Raw genomic sequence first — 24,116 nt, 5'->3', positions numbered from 1 at the left:
GAAATCTGTGAATCTGTGAATCTGTGAACAAAGCACGAGAGGTGATCGCATTTAAACGCCTTATGGTGCCTTTAGCTAATCCTTCTTCTAGTTCCTGAACAACGGACTTCGTTTAGAAAAAAAGAAGACTCTAAAAATACATACAAAAAAATAAAGGGAACGGCAGCCGAGTCTTGAACGTTCAGAAGCCGACTCAAGCATCCCAGAGCCTTCTACGCTTTGAAAAGCGTCTGTGGGAGAAATTACTTCTCGAAGTTGCGAAACCCACGACTGAAAAGAAAGCGGTAGCAAAACTCCTACGGTAGTCAAGAACAGGCTGACAAGCACCTGTCAGAAATCACACCGGGTAGAGTTTATTCTGCCTCCTCGGGACAGGGGCAGACAACAGACGATGCCTGGAAGCTTTCTTCCAACCTTATTCTTCTCTGGTTCTACATCTGCCAGTCCTCGATGCGGCTGTTTCGCAATAAAAGCACGCCCTTTTATTTGGGAGCAGGGGGAAGATAGCAAGGCCTCAAACACACAGCACATCCTAGATCGTCTTAGGGAGATGGAGACCCACAGGACCGCCGAGCGCTTCTATCTTCGCGTTTCAAATGACTGGGCAAACCACCATCTACACGACACTGTCAACAGACCGAAACATTCTTTTAAACTTGCAGAACTATTTCCATCGGCAAGACACACAAGACAGAGGTCATATCCCCATGCTCCATCTTTATTGTGCAAGTGCTGCTCAAAGCTCTTTATTACCCACCATAGACAGCCGTCCAGGAAAAAAAAAAAAAAAAAAAAAATCATACGTCAACAGGGGCTAGATTGACGGGCAACATATGAAACCTACTCGGCGGCGACCCGTACGCGTGCAGTGACGCCTGCGGTGCAAAAACCTTAGCCAGGAGGCCGGCCCAACTGACCGCCACCCAGAATACGTAGATGTACACGACAGCCCGAAGGGCCCGAGGGTGGGCATTCACAGCCATCCGGAATCCATTGGTCAGGTCCAGGTTAGCAGCACACTTCTTGCCAACAACCATTACACGCCCAAGAAGCTGGAAAAAGGAAATAACGTTACCTAACATAACGTGCCACGACGCACAGAACGAACGCGAGCGGAGAACCATCCACAGAACACGGTTAGCTAATCCTTCACGATTCAACCGCTGCTCTTTGAATTACCCTCTAGACAGGAACAGACTACAAAACAGTCACAGAAGCTAAATTTGTCTCGGGGGTTAAAGCCCCCGTCATAGCTTCGGGCAACGTAAGCCGCTCTGGCGGAAAATAAAAGCTTCACGGTGCCTTTTCTTTTGCGTGGCCTCACAAAGCCTTGGAACTTGACTTGCATAGCTAACAGCGAAACAAACACCCAGCGCCGCTCAACCAGCTTTCCCTTTCCTCGCCTCTGACCTGCCCAAACCCCAAGCCCTCTTCTGCATAGTCAAAGTACCACCGCCGCTGTCTGGAAACCGTGAAAACGGGCATCAGACCGTACTTCGGAACAACACTGCTTTTTGCACTACAAGCGCGTAGCCGGAGACCAGCATCGCTTTATATCGCCGCTCTTAGTCAAAAAGCTCAACTCCATTACAAGCTAGAGGCAAAAGACTACAGCATCGGAAAACCCAAAATAGCCTACTGTGCGCCCCTCCGCAACATCCAGAGGAAAAGAGGGGACGGGAAAGAGTCTAGGAAGTTACAAACTAGTTACAGGTACAGCCAGCCTAGCGAAAAGAAAGCTCCCACAGTACTCACGGGTCCGCCAGAATCTTCTGCTTCACATAACCGGACAACTGCCTTCTCAGGAAGGACTAGGAAAAAACACTGGAGCCTGAGGCGAACTATCACGGAACGCAAGGCGCTGGAGGAAGAGTAAACAGTTACAACGCAGTCAGCTTCAGAGAAAGGCAACAGCTTAAGCAAATCACTATGCCCCACCGAACTCGTCCTACCGAAGCAGATTATCAGGTACCCCAAACGCGCACGACAAAACAGCGATTCTTCTTAAGCGATCTTTGAATAGGCAAAGTTCTCTACCTTCTACACGCAAAACACACAAGCGGCAAACAATTGCTAACTGTCCTTCAGTTATGTCCAAATATTGCCTCGGCCAGAGGTAGGAAGGCATCTTCAAAGAACCCGGAGTAATCCGGCTGAGGCTGTATAAACTCTCCGTCCTCGATAACGCCACGTACTCAGGGGAAAGAACATTCCAAGTTAGCCCGTTACGGCCGGCTCTACGTCAGACACCTCCAGACCGAGGCCAAGGTATCACCTGCGAAACACGAATACCACCGATCTGTAGGAAACCATCGACTCGCAACTAATTGCGAGGGAACTCCCCAAATCACCAGCAGACCGAAACTGCATACGGCACCAGAAGCAGGATCCAGCACGCAAGGTGACGGGGGCAACGAGACAGCCGAGTACTTCAGATTAGCGACTTCCGGCAGTTTTATTTATTTTAGATGCGACTGAAACAGCGCCGATAAGACTCGATTCCACAGATGCTTTGCACTTCTTACTCACCATCGCCTTTCACTGCGCGACAATCGAGAATTACGAGCCTTCCTCACACTTCTCCCCCCTATAACATCGCTCAACTGTGAAACAGGCCTTCGGTACAGCGAGCTAAGCAAATTCAAGACCATTCGCTATAGCCAACTACACTCCAAAAGCAGTTCTAAGTTCCCCCCCCGCCTCAAGTGAGGACCAGCAGCCTGCGGGATTGACTGGCTTCTAGATGTTTAAGAAAGCTAGGAAAAGCTGCAATTCTTCCCTTTCACAAGCCACTTTGGAGAGAGCGTGCGCTCGCGTGCGCGGTGGGGGTGGTGCCATAACCAAAGCCTAGCACGGCCGAGCCGGGGCGTCTCTAGAACGCTGTCACGAGGCGCATCAAGACCTGCGTTTCTGCTACGCAGAAATGACTGATTACGGTCACTACTGCGATGCTCGCTGCCTATACGCAGGCAGTCCGAACCCCCAAGGAGACCGACTGCGCCGGCGACCCAGTACGCGCCGTGGCACCCCGGGGGCAGGCGGGACGCGCACCGAAGAAGCGCGGGGTTTTAGAGGCGCTGCAGTAGAGAGCGCCACGAGCCGGAGAGACCCCGACCGACCGACCGACCGACCGACCGTCCCTCCCTCCCTGCCTCCCTCCCTCCCGCAGCAAGGCCACCACCCGCCCTGCCGCACTCCCGGGACCCGCGACGGGCCCTCGTTTCAGAGGGCCTGCGAGCGGCCGAGGGAAGGAAGGAAAGAGAAGACTCGCACGACGACGCCGCGGCTACCTCCTCGCCCACGACCGCTCATCCTCACGGAGAACGTTGGCGGGGACCTCCTTGCCCTTGCAGGCGACCTCTCCGAAAGCGGCTGCAGCGGCAGCGCCGCCGCCGGGCCAGGCGGCCTGCGCCCTAACGATCCCGTCGGCCATGACGGCGCCCGCTCGGTACAACGCCCCCTCCCTTCCCGCACTCGGCCCGGCCCTCCGCGGCGCTCATTGGGCCGACAGATCGCCGCCGACCGCTCCCGCGCCTCGATTGGCTGCCTCGCCTGCCCTCTTCCCTTGTCCCCGCCCTCTCGGCGGCTCCGCTCCCGTCGACCCGGTGCTTATCGGCGCTCAGGGAGGTCGCGTGCCCTCGGGGCGCGGAGGGATCCGACCGGGAGGGAGGAAGTGGGCGCCCGAAAACGGGCTGGGCGGCTCCGCGGAGGGAAGCCGGGCCCTGCACGGCTGGGAAACGAGCTCCACAGAACGGTTGCTCCGATCATAGAATCATAGCATGGCTTGGCTTGGCAGGGACCTTACTTAAAGATCACCTAATTCCAACCCCCCCGCCCTGGGCAGGGACACCTTCCACTAGACCACGTTGCTCAAAGCCCCATCCAACCTGGCCTTAAACACTTCCAGGGACGGGGCATCCGCCACTTCTCCTGGCAACCCGTTCCAGTGCCTCACCCCCCTCTCAGGAAAGAATCTCTTCCAACTATCCAGTCTAAGTCTACCCTCTTTGAGTTTAAAACCATTACTCCTTGCCCTATCGCTCCTCTCCCTGACAAAGAGTCCCTCCCCAGCTTTCCTGTAGGGCCCCCCCTTTGGGTACTGGAAGGCCCCTCCAAGGTCTCCCCGGAGCCTTCTCTTCTCTCTCCAGGCTGAACCACCCCAACTCCCTCAGCCTGCCTTCCTGGGAGAGGTGCCCCAGCCCCCTGGTCATCTTCGTGGCCCTCCTCTGGACGCGTTCTAGTACGTCCCCGTCCTTCTTGTGCTGGGGGCCCCAGAGCTGAACACAGTACTTACTCTAGGTGGGGCCTCACAAGAGCACAGCAGCAGAGAGGGAGAATCACCTCCCTCGACTTGCCGGCCGCCCTCCTTTTGATGCGGCCCAGGATACGGGTGGCTTTCCGGGCTGCAAGCGTCCATTGCATTGCCGGCTCCGGTTGACGAGCTTCTCATCAACCAACGCCCCCAGGCCCTTCTCCTCAGAGCTGCTCTCCATCCATTCTCCGCCCAGCCTGGATTCGTGCTTAGGATTGCCCCGGACCAAATGCGGGACCTCGCGCTCGTAGCCCCAACTATTATTTATGACCCTATCAGCTCCACCCCAAACACGCTGGTGGCTTTTGGGCGCTGCTCCCCGCAGGCAGATCCCCGCTTTTGCCAGGGCAGGCCTTACCTTTTCAGAAGTTGCTCCACAACCTTCCCTGAGAGCCCCACTTCAACTGCTGGTGTTTCTAAGGGGGAAAGCTGCACCTCCCGCGCACGGGGTGGCGGGGAGGAATACAAAGCCTGTGCTCAGCCCTGGCACATCACAACTGGGTTTGTGCTCAGCTGGGGAGGAGGCTTCTGGAAAAATAGGCAGTGCCCCCCAAGGCTGCCCAAGCGTGGTCCGCGGTGCCCTGCAGCAGCCCCAGGGAGAGCGGAGCTCAAACTGGCCCGACACGGCGGCAGGGACGTGGCCGTCCCCACACGCGCGGTTCCTGCCTGAGTAGGCCACAGCGCTTCTGCCTCTCTGACAGGCTTGGAGGGTAACGACATCAGAATACGCTCGCTTTAGTTTGAGGTTCCAGCCGCTACTGCCATCGGGATGGCACACGGGGACGGGGCTGGGGCTGGGGCTGGGGGCAGGCAACCACAGGCAGCTTTAACATCTCAGTCCTCCCCGTCGGCCATCTCCCAGCTACCACGCGGGCCACTCAGTGCGACCAGACACCAATTCACCCAAGGCAACAAAAATATTTACAGAGCTACACCTCTCCTCGTAACTGTCTGTTGTTTACGGCTGAAACCAGTCCTGGGATAGGATATGCCACCTGGACTGAGCAAAGCCTTTGATACGGTCCCTCACCACATTCTTCTCTCTAAATTGGAGAGGTATGGATTTGAAGGATGGACTGCTGGGCGGATAAAGAATTGGTTGGCTGGTCGCAGCCAAAGGGTTGTGGTCAACGGCTCTATGTCTGGGTGGAGGCCGGTCACAAGCGGTGTCCCTCAGGGGTCGGCCTCGGGACCGGTGCTCTTCAACATCTTTAGCAATGACACAGACGACGGAATCGAGCAAGTTTGCAGATGACACCAAGCTGAGCGGTGCAGTCGATACAACAGAGGGAAGGGATGCCGTCCGGAGGGACCTGGACAGGCCGGAGAAGTGGGCCCATGAGAACCTAATGAGGTTCAACAAGGCCAAGTGCAAGGCGTTGACCTTGGGCTGGGGCAATCCCAGGTATTTCTATAGACTGGGAGAAGAAGAACTTGAGAGCAGCCCTGCGGAGAAGGACTTGGGGGTCCTGATGGACGAGAAGCTGGACACGAGCCAGCAGCACGCGCTTGCAGCCCGGAAGGCCAACTGTGTCCTGGGCTGCATTAACAAAGGGGTGGCCAACAGGGAGAGGGAGGTGATTATCCCCCTCTACCCTGCTCTTGGGAGACCCCACCTGGAATACTGCGTGCAGGCCTGGGGCCCCCAGCACAAGAAGGATGTGGAGCTCTTGGAAAGGTCAGTCTCACCTCCGTCCCTGGAAAGGTGTTGGAACAGCTTGTTCTGGATGCCATCTCCAAGCCATTGGAAGAGAAGGAGGTTATGAGGAGTAGTCAGCATGGATTCACCAAGGGGAAATCGTGCTCGACCGACCTCGTTGCCTTCTATGATGGCATCACCAGCTGCGTTGATGGAGGGAGAGCAGTGGATGTCATCTACCTTGACTTTAGCAAGGCTTCTGATACTGTCTCCCACGACGTCCTGCTAGCAAAGCTGAGAAAGCGTGGGATAGACGAGTGGACGGTAAGGTGGGTTGAGACCTGGCTGACCGGCCGAGCTCAGAGGGTGGTGATCGGCGGCGCAGAGTCCGGCTGCAGCCCTGTGACTAGCGGTGTTCCCCAGGGGTCGGTGCTGGGTCCGGTCTTGTTCAACATCTTCATCGCCGACCTTGACGAGGGAATAGTGTCCAGCCTCAGCAAGTACGCCGATGATACAAAGCTGGGAGGAGTGGCCGACACGCCAGAAGGCTGTGCTGCCATTCAGCGAGACCTGGGCGGGCTGGAGAGCTGGGCAGGAAGAAGCCAAATGAAGTTTAACAAGAGCAAGCGTAGAGTCCTGCACCTGGGAAGGAACAACCGCGTGTATCAGTACAGGCTGGGGGATGACCTGCTGGAGAGGAGCGCTGCGGAGAAGGACCCGGGGGTCCTGGTGGACGACAGGTTGACCATGAGCCAGCGGCGTGCCCTGGTGGCCAAGAAGGCCAATGGGATCCTGGCGTGCGTTAAAAGGAGCGTGGCCAGCAGGTCAAGGGAGGTGATCCTCCCCCTCTACTCTGCCCTGGGCAGGCCTCGCCTGGAGTACCGTGTCCGGTTCCGGGCTCCCCAGTACAAAAAGAGAGACAGGGATCTCCTGGAAAGAGTCCAGCGGAGGGCAACAAAGATGATACGGGGCCTGGAGCATCTCCCCTATGAGCAAAGACTGAGAGACCTGGGCCTGTTCAGCCTTGAGAAGAGAAGACTGAGAGGGGATCTTATCAATGATTACAAATATCTTAAGTGTGGGAGACAGTGGGACTTGGCCACCCTCTTTTCAGTGGTTTGTGGGGATAGGACAAGGGGCAACGGCCAAAAACTGGAGCACAGGAAGTTCCGCACCAACATGCGAAAGAACTTCTTCACGGTGAGGGTGACGGAGCGCTGGAACAGGCTGCCCGGGGAGGTTGTGGAGTCTCCTTCTCCGGAGATATTCAAGGCCCGTCTGGACGCCTACCTGGGCAGCCTGCTCTAGGGAACCTGCTCTGGCAGGGGGGTTGGACCCGACGATCTCTTGAGGTCCCTTCCAACCCCTACGAATCTGTATATACAGGAGTAAAAATACACGTGTTGATAGCGATAGGACAAGGGGGAATGGTTTTAAACTAAGACAGGGGAGATTTAGCTTAGATATTAGGAGAAAGTTTTTCACTCAGAGGGAGGTGAGGCACTGGAACGGGTTGCCCAGAGAGGTTCTGGATGCCCCATCCCTGGAGGCATTCAAGGCCAGGCTGGACGCGGCTCTGGGCAGCCTGCTCTAGCGGTTGGCAACGCTGCCCAGAGCAGGGGGGTTGAAACTAGATGATCTTTAAGGTGCTTTTCAACCCAGGCCATTCTATGGTTCTATGATATGCTCTTTGAAAGCGTACAGGCTAAAGGAAGGGTCAAATTGGTGCCTCGGGGGCAAATTTCTTCGCCTTCTACGGTTGTCTAACAGTGCCTATTAAGCAAAGAGATTACCAATCGTCTTCCTCCTCTACTTTCTCAGGAATTAAACACCTTTTGTGAAAGACTACAAGCGCTGATAGCATTAGCTAGACCTAGCTAGACCGACTGGGGAACAGTTGAACACGTAAATACTTACTCAAGGTCCATTTGCACAGGTTTCTTTGAGCAGTTCCATCTTCTACGTCAACAAAACAGACCAATGAAAGAGACCAAGGACAAATACAGAAACAGAACAGTTGATCAAGTGCCAATTTAAGAAGCTTTCCCTGAAAGGGCAACAGCATCTCCACCTCCACCCACCCCTCCCCTCCCCTCCCCTCCCCCCCCCAAGTAGTTGACTTCCACAACTATTTTCATCTGACCCCGCAAACGGCAAATTCTATATTACTTCGAGTAGAACAAGGGCTGTTTCTTGTTTCGGTTTGGTTTTTATCATTCAGCTTCTTCAAAAGACTTTAGTCATTCACAGCTGCAATCGTTAACCCCGCAAACAGATCCAGTAACAAAGATCATTCCTCCTGCTAAGGAATCGAGTTTCTTTGTGAGGAACGGAGTCACAAAAATCATTTCATTAGCAAGTTTCAAACACTAAAAATATTTAATAGCATTTTAACGCTCCCACGCTCCAGTAAGCCTTGAACGTAACCGCAATTAAACAAGGAGCACAGCAAAGCCAGAGGTCTAACAACAAAAAATCCTTTTACAAATACATCAACGCGAAACGGAGGACTAGGGAGAATCTCCATCCTTTACTGGATGCGAGGGGAAACCTAGTTACTAAGGATGAGGAAAAGGCTGAGGTGCTTAATGCCGCCTTTGCCTCAGTCTTTAGCGGCAATACCGATTGTTCTCCGGACACCCAGTGCCCTGAGCTGGTGGAAGGGGATGGGGAGCAGGATGTGGCCTTCGCTATCCATGAGGAAATGGTTGGCGACCTACTACGGAGCTTGGATGTGCGCAAGTCGATGGGGCCGGATGGGATCCACCCAAGGGTACTGAGAGAACTGGCGGAGGAGCTGGCCGAGCCGCTTTCCATCATTTATCGGCAGTCCTGGCTATCGGGGGAGGTCCCGGTTGACTGGCGGCTAGCCAATGTGACGCCCATCTATAAGAAGGGCCGGAGGGCAGACCCGGGGAACTATAGGCCTGTCAGTTTGACCTCAGTGCCGGGGAAGCTCATGGAGCAGATTATCTTGAGGGTCATCACGCGGCACTTGCAGGGCAAGCAGGCGATCAGGCCCAGTCAGCATGGGTTTGTGAAAGGCAGGTCCTGCTTGACGAACCTGATCTCCTTCTATGACCAAGTGACGCGCTTGGTGGATGAGGGAAAGGCTGTGGACGTGGTCTACCTTGACCTCAGTAAGGCTTTTGACACCGTTCCCCACAACATTCTCCTCAAGAAACTGGCTGCTCGGGGCTTGGACTGGCGTACGCTTCGCTGGGTTAGAAACTGGCTGGATGGCCGGGCCCAGAGAGTTGTGGTGAATGGAGTCAAATCTGGTTGGAGGCCGGTCACTAGTGGAGTCCCCCAGGGCTCGGTACTGGGGCCGGTCCTCTTTAATATCTTTATTGATGATCTGGATGAGGGCGTCCAGTGCACCCTCAGTAAGTTTGCAGATGACACCAAGCTAAGTGCGTGTGTCGATCTGCTCGAGGGCAGGAAGGCTCTGCAGGAGGATCTGGATAGGCTGGAGCGATGGGCTGAGGTCAACTGCATGAAGTTCAACAAGGCCAAGTGCCGGGTCCTGCACCTGGGCTGCAACAACCCCAAGCAGAGCTACAGGCTGGGAGATGAGTGGCTGGAAAGCTGCCTGGCCGAGAAGGACCTGGGAGTATTGGTGGATAGTCGGCTGAATATGAGCCAGCAGTGTGCTCAGGTGGCCAAGAAGGCCAACGGCATCCTGGCCTGTATAAGAAGCAGTGTGGCCAGCAGGTCGAGGGAAGTGATTGTCCCCCTGCACTCGGCTCTGGTGAGGCCGCACCTCGAGTACTGTGTTCAGTTTTGGGCCCCTCGCTACAGGAAGGACATGGACGTGCTCGAGCGAGTCCAGAGAAGGGCGACCAAGCTGGTGAGGGGTCTGGAGAACAAGTCTTACGAGGAGCGGCTGAGGGAGCTGGGCTTGTTCAGCCTGGAGAAGAGGAGGCTCAGGGGCGACCTCATCGCTCTCTACAGTTACCTGAAAGGAGGCTGTAGAGAGGTGGGGGTTGGTCTATTCTCCCACGTGCCTAGTGACAGGACGAGGGGGAATGGGCTAAAGTTGCGACAGGGGAGTTTTAGGTTGGATGTTAGGAAGTACTTCTTTACCGAAAGGGTTATTAAGCATTGGAACGGGCTGCCCAGGGAGGTGGTGGAGTCACCATCCCTGGAGGTCTTTAAAAGACGTTTAGATGTAGAGCTTAGGGATATGGTTTAGTGGAGTACTCAGTGTTAGGTCGGAGGTTGGACTCGATGATCTTGAGGTCTCTTCCAACCTAGAGAAATCTGTGAATCTGTGAATCTGTGAACAAAGCACGAGAGGTGATCGCATTTAAACGCCTTATGGTGCCTTTAGCTAATCCTTCTTCTAGTTCCTGAACAACGGACTTCGTTTAGAAAAAAAGAAGACTCTAAAAATACATACAAAAAAATAAAGGGAACGGCAGCCGAGTCTTGAACGTTCAGAAGCCGACTCAAGCATCCCAGAGCCTTCTACGCTTTGAAAAGCGTCTGTGGGAGAAATTACTTCTCGAAGTTGCGAAACCCACGACTGAAAAGAAAGCGGTAGCAAAACTCCTACGGTAGTCAAGAACAGGCTGACAAGCACCTGTCAGAAATCACACCGGGTAGAGTTTATTCTGCCTCCTCGGGACAGGGGCAGACAACAGACGATGCCTGGAAGCTTTCTTCCAACCTTATTCTTCTCTGGTTCTACATCTGCCAGTCCTCGATGCGGCTGTTTCGCAATAAAAGCACGCCCTTTTATTTGGGAGCAGGGGGAAGATAGCAAGGCCTCAAACACACAGCACATCCTAGATCGTCTTAGGGAGATGGAGACCCACAGGACCGCCGAGCGCTTCTATCTTCGCGTTTCAAATGACTGGGCAAACCACCATCTACACGACACTGTCAACAGACCGAAACATTCTTTTAACTTGCAGAACTATTTCCATCGGCAAGACACACAAGACAGAGGTCATATCCCCATGCTCCATCTTTATTGTGCAAGTGCTGCTCAAAGCTCTTTATTACCCACCATAGACAGCCGTCCAGGAAAAAAAAAAAAAAAAAAAAATCATACATCAACAGGGGCTAGATTGACGGGCAACATATGAAACCTACTCGGCGGCGACCCGTACGCGTGCAGTGACGCCTGCGGTGCAAAAACCTTAGCCAGGAGGCCGGCCCAACTGACCGCCACCCAGAACACGTAGATGTACACGACAGCCCGAAGGGCCCGAGGGTGGGCATTCACAGCCATCCGGAATCCATTGGTCAGGTCCAGGTTAGCAGCACACTTCTTGCCAACAACCATTACACGCCCAAGAAGCTGGAAAAAGGAAATAACGTTACCTAACATAACGTGCCACGACGCACAGAACGAACGCGAGCGGAGAACCATCCACAGAACACGGTTAGCTAATCCTTCACGATTCAACCGCTGCTCTTTGAATTACCCTCTAGACAGGAACAGACTACAAAACAGTCACAGAAGCTAAATTTGTCTCGGGGGTTAAAGCCCCCGTCATAGCTTCGGGCAACGTAAGCCGCTCTGGCGGAAAATAAAAGCTTCACGGTGCCTTTTCTTTTGCGTGGCCTCACAAAGCCTTGGAACTTGACTTGCATAGCTAACAGCGAAACAAACACCCAGCGCCGCTCAACCAGCTTTCCCTTTCCTCGCCTCTGACCTGCCCAAACCCCAAGCCCTCTTCTGCATAGTCAAAGTACCACCGCCGCTGTCTGGAAACCGTGAAAACGGGCATCAGACCGTACTTCGGAACAACACTGCTTTTTGCACTACAAGCGCGTAGCCGGAGACCAGCATCGCTTTATATCGCCGCTCTTAGTCAAAAAGCTCAACTCCATTACAAGCTAGAGGCAAAAGACTACAGCATCGGAAAACCCAAAATAGCCTACTGTGCGCCCCTCCGCAACATCCAGAGGAAAAGAGGGGACGGGAAAGAGTCTAGGAAGTTACAAACTAGTTACAGGTACAGCCAGCCTAGCGAAAAGAAAGCTCCCACAGTACTCACGGGTCCGCCAGAATCTTCTGCTTCACATAACCGGACAACTGCCTTCTCAGGAAGGACTAGGAAAAAACACTGGAGCCTGAGGCGAACTATCACGGAATGCAAGGCGCTGGAGGAAGAGTAAACAGTTACAACGCAGTCAGCTTCAGAGAAAGGCAACAGCTTAAGCAAATCACTATGCCCCACCGAACTCGTCCTACCGAAGCAGATTATCAGGTACCCCAAACGCGCACGACAAAACAGCGATTCTTCTTAAGCGATCTTTGAATAGGCAAAGTTCTCTACCTTCTACACGCAAAACACACAAGCGGCAAACAATTGCTAACTGTCCTTCAGTTATGTCCAAATATTGCCTCGGCCAGAGGTAGGAAGGCATCTTCAAAGAACCCGGAGTAATCCGGCTGAGGCTGTATAAACTCTCCGTCCTCGATAACGCCACGTACTCAGGGGAAAGAACATTCCAAGTTAGCCCGTTACGGCCGGCTCTACGTCAGACACCTCCAGACCGAGGCCAAGGTATCACCTGCGAAACACGAATACCACCGATCTGTAGGAAACCATCGACTCGCAACTAATTGCGAGGGAACTCCCCAAATCACCAGCAGACCGAAACTGCATACGGCACCAGAAGCAGGATCCAGCACGCAAGGTGACGGGGGCAACGAGACAGCCGAGTACTTCAGATTAGCGACTTCCGGCAGTTTTATTTATTTTAGATGCGACTGAAACAGCGCCGATAAGACTCGATTCCACAGATGCTTTGCACTTCTTACTCACCATCGCCTTTCACTGCGCGACAATCGAGAATTACGAGCCTTCCTCACACTTCTCCCCCCTATAACATCGCTCAACTGTGAAACAGGCCTTCGGTACAGCGAGCTAAGCAAATTCAAGACCATTCGCTATAGCCAACTACACTCCAAAAGCAGTTCTAAGTTCCCCCCCCGCCTCAAGTGAGGACCAGCAGCCTGCGGGATTGACTGGCTTCTAGATGTTTAAGAAAGCTAGGAAAAGCTGCAATTCTTCCCTTTCACAAGCCACTTTGGAGAGAGCGTGCGCTCGCGTGCGCGGTGGGGGTGGTGCCATAACCAAAGCCTAGCACGGCCGAGCCGGGGCGTCTCTAGAACGCTGTCACGAGGCGCATCAAGACCTGCGTTTCTGCTACGCAGAAATGACTGATTACGGTCACTACTGCGATGCTCGCTGCCTATACGCAGGCAGTCCGAACCCCCAAGGAGACCGACTGCGCCGGCGACCCAGTACGCGCCGTGGCACCCCGGGGGCAGGCGGGACGCGCACCGAAGAAGCGCGGGGTTTTAGAGGCGCTGCAGTAGAGAGCGCCACGAGCCGGAGAGACCCCGACCGACCGACCGACCGACCGTCCGTCCCTCCCTCCCTCCCTCCCTCCCTGCCTGCCTCCCTCCCGCAGCAAGGCCACCACCCGCCCTGCCGCACTCCCGGGACCCGCGACGGGCCCTCGTTTCAGAGGGCCTGCGAGCGGCCGAGGGAAGGAAGGAAAGAGAAGACTCGCACGACGACGCCGCGGCTACCTCCTCGCCCACGACCGCTCATCCTCACGGAGAACGTTGGCGGGGACCTCCTTGCCCTTGCAGGCGACCTCTCCGAAAGCGGCTGCAGCGGCAGCGCCGCCGCCGGGCCAGGCGGCCTGCGCCCTAACGATCCCGTCGGCCATGACGGCGCCCGCTCGGTACAACGCCCCCTCCCTTCCCGCACTCGGCCCGGCCCTCCGCGGCGCTCATTGGGCCGACAGATCGCCGCCGACCGCTCCCGCGCCTCGATTGGCTGCCTCGCCTGCCCTCTTCCCTTGTCCCCGCCCTCTCGGCGGCTCCGCTCCCGTCGACCCGGTGCTTATCGGCGCTCAGGGAGGTCGCGTGCCCTCGGGGCGCGGAGGGATCCGACCGGGAGGGAGGAAGTGGGCGCCCGAAAACGGGCTGGGCGGCTCCGCGGAGGGAAGCCGGGCCCTGCACGGCTGGGAAACGAGCTCCACAGAACGGTTGCTCCGATCATAGAATCATAGCATGGCTTGGCTTGGCAGGGACCTTACTTAAAGATCACCTAATTCCAACCCCCCCGCCCTGGGCAGGGACACCTTCCACTAGACCACGTTGCTCAAAGCCCCATCCAACCTGGCCTTAAACACTTCCAGGGACGGGGCATCCGCCACTTCTCCTGGCAACCCGTTCCAGTGCCTCACCCCCCTCTCAGGAAAGAATCTCTTCCAACTATCCAGTCTAAGTCTACCCTCTTTGAGTTTAAAACCATTACTCCTTGCCCTATCGCTCCTCTCCCTGACAAAGAGTCCCTCCCCAGCTTTCCTGTAGGGCCCCCCCTTTGGGTACTGGAAGGCCCCTCCAAGGTCTCCCCGGAGCCTTCTCTTCTCTCTCCAGGCTGAACCACCCCAACTCCCTCAGCCTGCCTTCCTGGGAGAGGTGCCCCAGCCCCCTGGTCATCTTCGTGGCCCTCCTCTGGACGCGTTCTAGTACGTCCCCGTCCTTCTTGTGCTGGGGGCCCCAGAGCTGAACACAGTACTTACTCTAGGTGGGGCCTCACAAGAGCACAGCAGCAGAGAGGGAGAATCACCTCCCTCGACTTGCCGGCCGCCCTCCTTTTGATGCGGCCCAGGATACGGGTGGCTTTCCGGGCTGCAAGCGTCCATTGCATTGCCGGCTCCGGTTGACGAGCTTCTCATCAACCAACGCCCCCAGGCCCTTCTCCTCAGAGCTGCTCTCCATCCATTCTCCGCCCAGCCTGGATTCGTGCTTAGGATTGCCCCGGACCAAATGCGGGACCTCGCGCTCGTAGCCCCAACTATTATTTATGACCCTATCAGCTCCACCCCAAACACGCTGGTGGCTTTTGGGCGCTGCTCCCCGCAGGCAGATCCCCGCTTTTGCCAGGGCAGGCCTTACCTTTTCAGAAGTTGCTCCACAACCTTCCCTGAGAGCCCCACTTCAACTGCTGGTGTTTCTAAGGGGGAAAGCTGCACCTCCCGCGCACGGGGTGGCGGGGAGGAATACAAAGCCTGTGCTCAGCCCTGGCACATCACAACTGGGTTTGTGCTCAGCTGGGGAGGAGGCTTCTGGAAAAATAGGCAGTGCCCCCCAAGGCTGCCCAAGCGTGGTCCGCGGTGCCCTGCAGCAGCCCCAGGGAGAGCGGAGCTCAAACTGGCCCGACACGGCGGCAGGGACGTGGCCGTCCCCACACGCGCGGTTCCTGCCTGAGTAGGCCACAGCGCTTCTGCCTCTCTGACAGGCTTGGAGGGTAACGACATCAGAATACGCTCGCTTTAGTTTGAGGTTCCAGCCGCTACTGCCATCGGGATGGCACACGGGGACGGGGCTGGGGCTGGGGCTGGGGGCAGGCAACCACAGGCAGCTTTAACATCTCAGTCCTCCCCGTCGGCCATCTCCCAGCTACCACGCGGGCCACTCAGTGCGACCAGACACCAATTCACCCAAGGCAACAAAAATATTTACAGAGCTACACCTCTCCTCGTAACTGTCTGTTGTTTACGGCTGAAACCAGTCCTGGGATAGGATATGCCACCTGGACTGAGCAAAGCCTTTGATACGGTCCCTCACCACATTCTTCTCTCTAAATTGGAGAGGTATGGATTTGAAGGATGGACTGCTGGGCGGATAAAGAATTGGTTGGCTGGTCGCAGCCAAAGGGTTGTGGTCAACGGCTCTATGTCTGGGTGGAGGCCGGTCACAAGCGGTGTCCCTCAGGGGTCGGCCTCGGGACCGGTGCTCTTCAACATCTTTAGCAATGACACAGACGACGGAATCGAGCAAGTTTGCAGATGACACCAAGCTGAGCGGTGCAGTCGATACAACAGAGGGAAGGGATGCCGTCCGGAGGGACCTGGACAGGCCGGAGAAGTGGGCCCATGAGAACCTAATGAGGTTCAACAAGGCCAAGTGCAAGGCGTTGACCTTGGGCTGGGGCAATCCCAGGTATTTCTATAGACTGGGAGAAGAAGAACTTGAGAGCAGCCCTGCGGAGAAGGACTTGGGGGTCCTGATGGACGAGAAGCTGGACACGAGCCAGCAGCACGCGCTTGCAGCCCGGAAGGCCAACTGTGTCCTGGGCTGCATTAACAAAGGGGTGGCCAGCAGGGAGAGGGAGGTGATTATCCCCCTCTACCCTGCTCTTGGGAGACCCCACCTGGAATACTGCGTGCAGGCCTGGGGCCCCCAGCACAAGAAGGATGTGGAGCTCTTGGAAAGGTCAGTCTCACCTCCGTCCCTGGAAAGGTGTTGGAACAGCTTGTTCTGGATGCCATCTCCAAGCCATTGGAAGAGAAGGAGGTTATGAGGAGTAGTCAGCATGGATTCACCAAGGGGAAATCGTGCTCGACCGACCTCGTTGCCTTCTATGATGGCATCACCAGCTGCGTTGATGGAGGGAGAGCAGTGGATGTCATCTACCTTGACTTTAGCAAGGCTTCTGATACTGTCTCCCACGACGTCCTGCTAGCAAAGCTGAGAAAGCGTGGGATAGACGAGTGGACGGTAAGGTGGGTTGAGACCTGGCTGACCGGCCGAGCTCAGAGGGTGGTGATCGGCGGCGCAGAGTCCGGCTGCAGCCCTGTGACTAGCGGTGTTCCCCAGGGGTCGGTGCTGGGTCCGGTCTTGTTCAACATCTTCATCGCCGACCTTGACGAGGGAATAGTGTCCAGCCTCAGCAAGTACGCCGATGATACAAAGCTGGGAGGAGTGGCCGACACGCCAGAAGGCTGTGCTGCCATTCAGCGAGACCTGGGCGGGCTGGAGAGCTGGGCAGGAAGAAGCCAAATGAAGTTTAACAAGAGCAAGCGTAGAGTCCTGCACCTGGGAAGGAACAACCGCGTGTATCAGTACAGGCTGGGGGATGACCTGCTGGAGAGGAGCGCTGCGGAGAAGGACCCGGGGGTCCTGGTGGACGACAGGTTGACCATGAGCCAGCGGCGTGCCCTGGTGGCCAAGAAGGCCAATGGGATCCTGGCGTGCGTTAAAAGGAGCGTGGCCAGCAGGTCAAGGGAGGTGATCCTCCCCCTCTACTCTGCCCTGGGCAGGCCTCGCCTGGAGTACCGTGTCCGGTTCTGGGCTCCCCAGTACAAAAAGAGAGACAGGGATCTCCTGGAAAGAGTCCAGCGGAGGGCAACAAAGATGATACGGGGCCTGGAGCATCTCCCCTGTGAGCAAAGACTGAGAGACCTGGGCCTGTTCAGCCTTGAGAAGAGAAGACTGAGAGGGGATCTTATCAATGATTACAAATATCTTAAGTGTGGGAGACAGTGGGACTTGGCCACCCTCTTTTCAGTGGTTTGTGGGGATAGGACAAGGGGCAACGGCCAAAAACTGGAGCACAGGAAGTTCCGCACCAACATGCGAAAGAACTTCTTCACGGTGAGGGTGACGGAGCGCTGGAACAGGCTGCCCGGGGAGGTTGTGGAGTCTCCTTCTCCGGAGATATTCAAGGCCCGTCTGGACGCCTACCTGGGCAGCCTGCTCTAGGGAACCTGCTCTGGCAGGGGGGTTGGACCCGACGATCTCTTGAGGTCCCTTCCAACCCCTACGAATCTGTATATACAGGAGTAAAAATACACGTGTTGATAGCGATAGGACAAGGGGGAATGGTTTTAAACTAAGACAGGGGAGATTTAGCTTAGATATTAGGAGAAAGCTTTTCACTCAGAGGGAGGTGAGGCACTGGAACGGGTTGCCCAGAGAGGTTCTGGATGCCCCATCCCTGGAGGCATTCAAGGCCAGGCTGGACGCGGCTCTGGGCAGCCTGCTCTAGTGGTTGGCAACGCTGCCCAGAGCAGGGGGGTTGAAACTAGATGATCTTTAAGGTGCTTTTCAACCCAGGCCATTCTATGGTTCTATGATATGCTCTTTGAAAGCGTACAGGCTAAAGGAAGGGTCAAATTGGTGCCTCGGGGGCAAATTTCTTCGCCTTCTACGGTTGTCTAACAGTGCCTATTAAGCAAAGAGATTACCAATCGTCTTCCTCCTCTACTTTCTCAGGAATTAAACACCTTTTGTGAAAGACTACAAGCGCTGATAGCATTAGCTAGACCTAGCTAGACCGACTGGGGAACAGTTGAACACGTAAATACTTACTCAAGGTCCATTTGCACAGGTTTCTTTGAGCAGTTCCATCTTCTACGTCAACAAAACAGACCAATGAAAGAGACCAAGGACAAATACAGAAACAGAACAGTTGATCAAGTGCCAATTTAAGAAGCTTTCCCTGAAAGGGCAACAGCATCTCCACCTCCACCCACCCCTCCCCTCCCCTCCCCTCCCCCCCCCCAAGTAGTTGACTTCCACAACTATTTTCATCTGACCCCGCAAACGGCAAATTCTATATTACTTCGAGTAGAACAAGGGCTGTTTCTTGTTTCGGTTTGGTTTTTATCATTCAGCTTCTTCAAAAGACTTTAGTCATTCACAGCTGCAATCGTTAACCCCGCAAACAGATCCAGTAACAAAGATCATTCCTCCTGCTAAGGAATCGAGTTTCTTTGTGAGGAACGGAGTCACAAAAATCATTTCATTAGCAAGTTTCAAACACTAAAAATATTTAATAGCATTTTAACGCTCCCACGCTCCAGTAAGCCTTGAACGTAACCGCAATTAAACAAGGAGCACAGCAAAGCCAGAGGTCTAACAACAAAAAATCCTTTTACAAATACATCAACGCGAAACGGAGGACTAGGGAGAATCTCCATCCTTTACTGGATGCGAGGGGAAACCTAGTTACTAAGGATGAGGAAAAGGCTGAGGTGCTTAATGCCGCCTTTGCCTCAGTCTTTAGCGGCAATACCGATTGTTCTCCGGACACCCAGTGCCCTGAGCTGGTGGAAGGGGATGGGGAGCAGGATGTGGCCTTCGCTATCCATGAGGAAATGGTTGGCGACCTACTACGGAGCTTGGATGTGCGCAAGTCGATGGGGCCGGATGGGATCCACCCAAGGGTACTGAGAGAACTGGCGGAGGAGCTGGCCGAGCCGCTTTCCATCATTTATCGGCAGTCCTGGCTATCGGGGGAGGTCCCGGTTGACTGGCGGCTAGCCAATGTGACGCCCATCTATAAGAAGGGCCGGAGGGCAGACCCGGGGAACTATAGGCCTGTCAGTTTGACCTCAGTGCCGGGGAAGCTCATGGAGCAGATTATCTTGAGGGTCATCACGCGGCACTTGCAGGGCAAGCAGGCGATCAGGCCCAGTCAGCATGGGTTTGTGAAAGGCAGGTCCTGCTTGACGAACCTGATCTCCTTCTATGACCAAGTGACGCGCTTGGTGGATGAGGGAAAGGCTGTGGACGTGGTCTACCTTGACCTCAGTAAGGCTTTTGACACCGTTCCCCACAACATTCTCCTCAAGAAACTGGCTGCTCGGGGCTTGGACTGGCGTACGCTTCGCTGGGTTAGAAACTGGCTGGATGGCCGGGCCCAGAGAGTTGTGGTGAATGGAGTCAAATCTGGTTGGAGGCCGGTCACTAGTGGAGTCCCCCAGGGCTCGGTACTGGGGCCGGTCCTCTTTAATATCTTTATTGATGATCTGGATGAGGGCGTCCAGTGCACCCTCAGTAAGTTTGCAGATGACACCAAGCTAAGTGCGTGTGTCGATCTGCTCGAGGGCAGGAAGGCTCTGCAGGAGGATCTGGATAGGCTGGAGCGATGGGCTGAGGTCAACTGCATGAAGTTCAACAAGGCCAAGTGCCGGGTCCTGCACCTGGGCTGCAACAACCCCAAGCAGAGCTACAGGCTGGGAGATGAGTGGCTGGAAAGCTGCCTGGCCGAGAAGGACCTGGGAGTATTGGTGGATAGTCGGCTGAATATGAGCCAGCAGTGTGCTCAGGTGGCCAAGAAGGCCAACGGCATCCTGGCCTGTATAAGAAGCAGTGTGGCCAGCAGGTCGAGGGAAGTGATTGTCCCCCTGCACTCGGCTCTGGTGAGGCCGCACCTCGAGTACTGTGTTCAGTTTTGGGCCCCTCGCTACAGGAAGGACATGGACGTGCTCGAGCGAGTCCAGAGAAGGGCGACCAAGCTGGTGAGGGGTCTGGAGAACAAGTCTTACGAGGAGCGGCTGAGGGAGCTGGGCTTGTTCAGCCTGGAGAAGAGGAGGCTCAGGGGCGACCTCATCGCTCTCTACAGTTACCTGAAAGGAGGCTGTAGAGAGGTGGGGGTTGGTCTATTCTCCCACGTGCCTAGTGACAGGACGAGGGGGAATGGGCTAAAGTTGCGACAGGGGAGTTTTAGGTTGGATGTTAGGAAGTACTTCTTTACCGAAAGGGTTATTAAGCATTGGAACGGGCTGCCCAGGGAGGTGGTGGAGTCACCATCCCTGGAGGTCTTTAAAAGACGTTTAGATGTAGAGCTTAGGGATATGGTTTAGTGGAGTACTCAGTGTTAGGTCGGAGGTTGGACTCGATGATCTTGAGGTCTCTTCCAACCTAGAGAAATCTGTGAATCTGTGAATCTGTGAACAAAGCACGAGAGGTGATCGCATTTAAACGCCTTATGGTGCCTTTAGCTAATCCTTCTTCTAGTTCCTGAACAACGGACTTCGTTTAGAAAAAAAGAAGACTCTAAAAATACATACAAAAAAATAAAGGGAACGGCAGCCGAGTCTTGAACGTTCAGAAGCCGACTCAAGCATCCCAGAGCCTTCTACGCTTTGAAAAGCGTCTGTGGGAGAAATTACTTCTCGAAGTTGCGAAACCCACGACTGAAAAGAAAGCGGTAGCAAAACTCCTACGGTAGTCAAGAACAGGCTGACAAGCACCTGTCAGAAATCACACCGGGTAGAGTTTATTCTGCCTCCTCGGGACAGGGGCAGACAACAGACGATGCCTGGAAGCTTTCTTCCAACCTTATTCTTCTCTGGTTCTACATCTGCCAGTCCTCGATGCGGCTGTTTCGCAATAAAAGCACGCCCTTTTATTTGGGAGCAGGGGGAAGATAGCAAGGCCTCAAACACACAGCACATCCTAGATCGTCTTAGGGAGATGGAGACCCACAGGACCGCCGAGCGCTTCTATCTTCGCGTTTCAAATGACTGGGCAAACCACCATCTACACGACACTGTCAACAGACCGAAACATTCTTTTAACTTGCAGAACTATTTCCATCGGCAAGACACACAAGACAGAGGTCATATCCCCATGCTCCATCTTTATTGTGCAAGTGCTGCTCAAAGCTCTTTATTACCCACCATAGACAGCCGTCCAGGAAAAAAAAAAAAAAAAAAAAATCATACATCAACAGGGGCTAGATTGACGGGCAACATATGAAACCTACTCGGCGGCGACCCGTACGCGTGCAGTGACGCCTGCGGTGCAAAAACCTTAGCCAGGAGGCCGGCCCAACTGACCGCCACCCAGAATACGTAGATGTACACGACAGCCCGAAGGGCCCGAGGGTGGGCATTCACAGCCATCCGGAATCCATTGGTCAGGTCCAGGTTAGCAGCACACTTCTTGCCAACAACCATTACACGCCCAAGAAGCTGGAAAAAGGAAATAACGTTACCTAACATAACGTGCCACGACGCACAGAACGAACGCGAGCGGAGAACCATCCACAGAACACGGTTAGCTAATCCTTCACGATTCAACCGCTGCTCTTTGAATTACCCTCTAGACAGGAACAGACTACAAAACAGTCACAGAAGCTAAATTTGTCTCGGGGGTTAAAGCCCCCGTCATAGCTTCGGGCAACGTAAGCCGCTCTGGCGGAAAATAAAAGCTTCACGGTGCCTTTTCTTTTGCGTGGCCTCACAAAGCCTTGGAACTTGACTTGCATAGCTAACAGCGAAACAAACACCCAGCGCCGCTCAACCAGCTTTCCCTTTCCTCGCCTCTGACCTGCCCAAACCCCAAGCCCTCTTCTGCATAGTCAAAGTACCACCGCCGCTGTCTGGAAACCGTGAAAACGGGCATCAGACCGTACTTCGGAACAACACTGCTTTTTGCACTACAAGCGCGTAGCCGGAGACCAGCATCGCTTTATATCGCCGCTCTTAGTCAAAAAGCTCAACTCCATTACAAGCTAGAGGCAAAAGACTACAGCATCGGAAAACCCAAAATAGCCTACTGTGCGCCCCTCCGCAACATCCAGAGGAAAAGAGGGGACGGGAAAGAGTCTAGGAAGTTACAAACTAGTTACAGGTACAGCCAGCCTAGCGAAAAGAAAGCTCCCACAGTACTCACGGGTCCGCCAGAATCTTCTGCTTCACATAACCGGACAACTGCCTTCTCAGGAAGGACTAGGAAAAAACACTGGAGCCTGAGGCGAACTATCACGGAACGCAAGGCGCTGGAGGAAGAGTAAACAGTTACAACGCAGTCAGCTTCAGAGAAAGGCAACAGCTTAAGCAAATCACTATGCCCCACCGAACTCGTCCTACCGAAGCAGATTATCAGGTACCCCAAACGCGCACGACAAAACAGCGATTCTTCTTAAGCGATCTTTGAATAGGCAAAGTTCTCTACCTTCTACACGCAAAACACACAAGCGGCAAACAATTGCTAACTGTCCTTCAGTTATGTCCAAATATTGCCTCGGCCAGAGGTAGGAAGGCATCTTCAAAGAACCCGGAGTAATCCGGCTGAGGCTGTATAAACTCTCCGTCCTCGATAACGCCACGTACTCAGGGGAAAGAACATTCCAAGTTAGCCCGTTACGGCCGGCTCTACGTCAGACACCTCCAGACCGAGGCCAAGGTATCACCTGCGAAACACGAATACCACCGATCTGTAGGAAACCATCGACTCGCAACTAATTGCGAGGGAACTCCCCAAATCACCAGCAGACCGAAACTGCATACGGCACCAGAAGCAGGATCCAGCACGCAAGGTGACGGGGGCAACGAGACAGCCGAGTACTTCAGATTAGCGACTTCCGGCAGTTTTATTTATTTTAGATGCGACTGAAACAGCGCCGATAAGACTCGATTCCACAGATGCTTTGCACTTCTTACTCACCATCGCCTTTCACTGCGCGACAATCGAGAATTACGAGCCTTCCTCACACTTCTCCCCCCTATAACATCGCTCAACTGTGAAACAGGCCTTCGGTACAGCGAGCTAAGCAAATTCAAGACCATTCGCTATAGCCAACTACACTCCAAAAGCAGTTCTAAGTTCCCCCCCCGCCTCAAGTGAGGACCAGCAGCCTGCGGGATTGACTGGCTTCTAGATGTTTAAGAAAGCTAGGAAAAGCTGCAATTCTTCCCTTTCGCAAGCCACTTTGGAGAGAGCGTGCGCTCGCGTGCGCGGTGGGGGTGGTGCCATAACCAAAGCCTAGCACGGCCGAGCCGGGGCGTCTCTAGAACGCTGTCACGAGGCGCATCAAGACCTGCGTTTCTGCTACGCAGAAATGACTGATTACGGTCACTACTGCGATGCTCGCTGCCTATACGCAGGCAGTCCGAACCCCCAAGGAGACCGACTGCGCCGGCGACCCAGTACGCGCCGTGGCACCCCGGGGGCAGGCGGGACGCGCACCGAAGAAGCGCGGGGTTTTAGAGGCGCTGCAGTAGAGAGCGCCACGAGCCGGAGAGACCCCGACCGACCGACCGACCGTCCGTCCGTCCCTCCCTCCCTCCCTCCCTCCCTCCCTCCCGCAGCAAGGCCACCACCCGCCCTGCCGCACTCCCGGGACCCGCGACGGGCCCTCGTTTCAGAGGGCCTGCGAGCGGCCGAGGGAAGGAAGGAAAGAGAAGACTCGCACGACGACGCCGCGGCTACCTCCTCGCCCACGACCGCTCATCCTCACGGAGAACGTTGGCGGGGACCTCCTTGCCCTTGCAGGCGACCTCTCCGAAAGCGGCTGCAGCGGCAGCGCCGCCGCCGGGCCAGGCGGCCTGCGCCCTAACGATCCCGTCGGCCATGACGGCGCCCGCTCGGTACAACGCCCCCTCCCTTCCCGCACTCGGCCCGGCCCTCCGCGGCGCTCATTGGGCCGACAGATCGCCGCCGACCGCTCCCGCGCCTCGATTGGCTGCCTCGCCTGCCCTCTTCCCTTGTCCCCGCCCTCTCGGCGGCTCCGCTCCCGTCGACCCGGTGCTTATCGGCGCTCAGGGAGGTCGCGTGCCCTCGGGGCGCGGAGGGATCCGACCGGGAGGGAGGAAGTGGGCGCCCGA

The 24,116-nt window shown here is 55.2% G+C and overlaps 2 protein-coding genes and 1 long non-coding RNA gene across 4 annotated transcripts; all 3 read right to left on the bottom strand.

The window, feature by feature from the left end:
• Window positions 1–329: 329 nt before the first annotated feature.
• LOC308184951 (adenosine 5'-monophosphoramidase HINT1-like) lies at window positions 330–3,466 on the bottom strand. Its single transcript, XM_080572499.1, has 4 exons — window positions 3,291–3,466; window positions 1,756–1,861; window positions 845–1,052; window positions 330–626 (listed from the first exon to the last, which is right to left on the bottom strand). The coding sequence occupies exons 1-4, from the start codon at window positions 3,431–3,433 to the stop codon at window positions 580–582; spliced, it is 504 nt and encodes a 167-aa protein (XP_080428625.1). The 5' UTR covers window positions 3,434–3,466; the 3' UTR covers window positions 330–579.
• Window positions 3,467–10,538: 7,072 nt separating this feature from the next.
• LOC308184949 lies at window positions 10,539–13,689 on the bottom strand. Its single transcript, XR_013943056.1, has 2 exons — window positions 13,510–13,689; window positions 10,539–10,835 (listed from the first exon to the last, which is right to left on the bottom strand). It is a non-coding gene; the product is annotated as an uncharacterized lncRNA (long non-coding RNA).
• Window positions 13,690–20,758: 7,069 nt separating this feature from the next.
• Window positions 20,759–23,906, bottom strand: LOC308184642 (adenosine 5'-monophosphoramidase HINT1-like). Of its 2 annotated transcripts, XM_080571890.1 has the most exons (4): window positions 23,722–23,906; window positions 22,183–22,288; window positions 21,272–21,479; window positions 20,759–21,055 (listed from the first exon to the last, which is right to left on the bottom strand). In XM_080571890.1, exons 1-4 carry the CDS (start codon window positions 23,862–23,864, stop codon window positions 21,009–21,011), a joined length of 504 nt encoding a protein of 167 aa, XP_080428016.1. In that variant the 5' UTR covers window positions 23,865–23,906; the 3' UTR covers window positions 20,759–21,008. The 2 variants fall into 2 exon arrangements, 1 of the variants encoding a protein (XP_080428016.1); XR_013942740.1 differs by lacking the exons at window positions 21,272–21,479; window positions 22,183–22,288 and having other exon boundaries at window positions 23,722–23,901.
• Window positions 23,907–24,116: the final 210 nt, after the last annotated feature.

Source organism: Anser brachyrhynchus (genome assembly GCF_964034855.1).
Source record: "Anser brachyrhynchus genome assembly, chromosome: W".
NCBI lineage: Eukaryota > Metazoa > Chordata > Aves > Anseriformes > Anatidae > Anser > Anser brachyrhynchus.
Note: the sequence above shows the minus strand (reverse complement) of the source record. Positions and strands in the feature narration are given on the sequence as shown.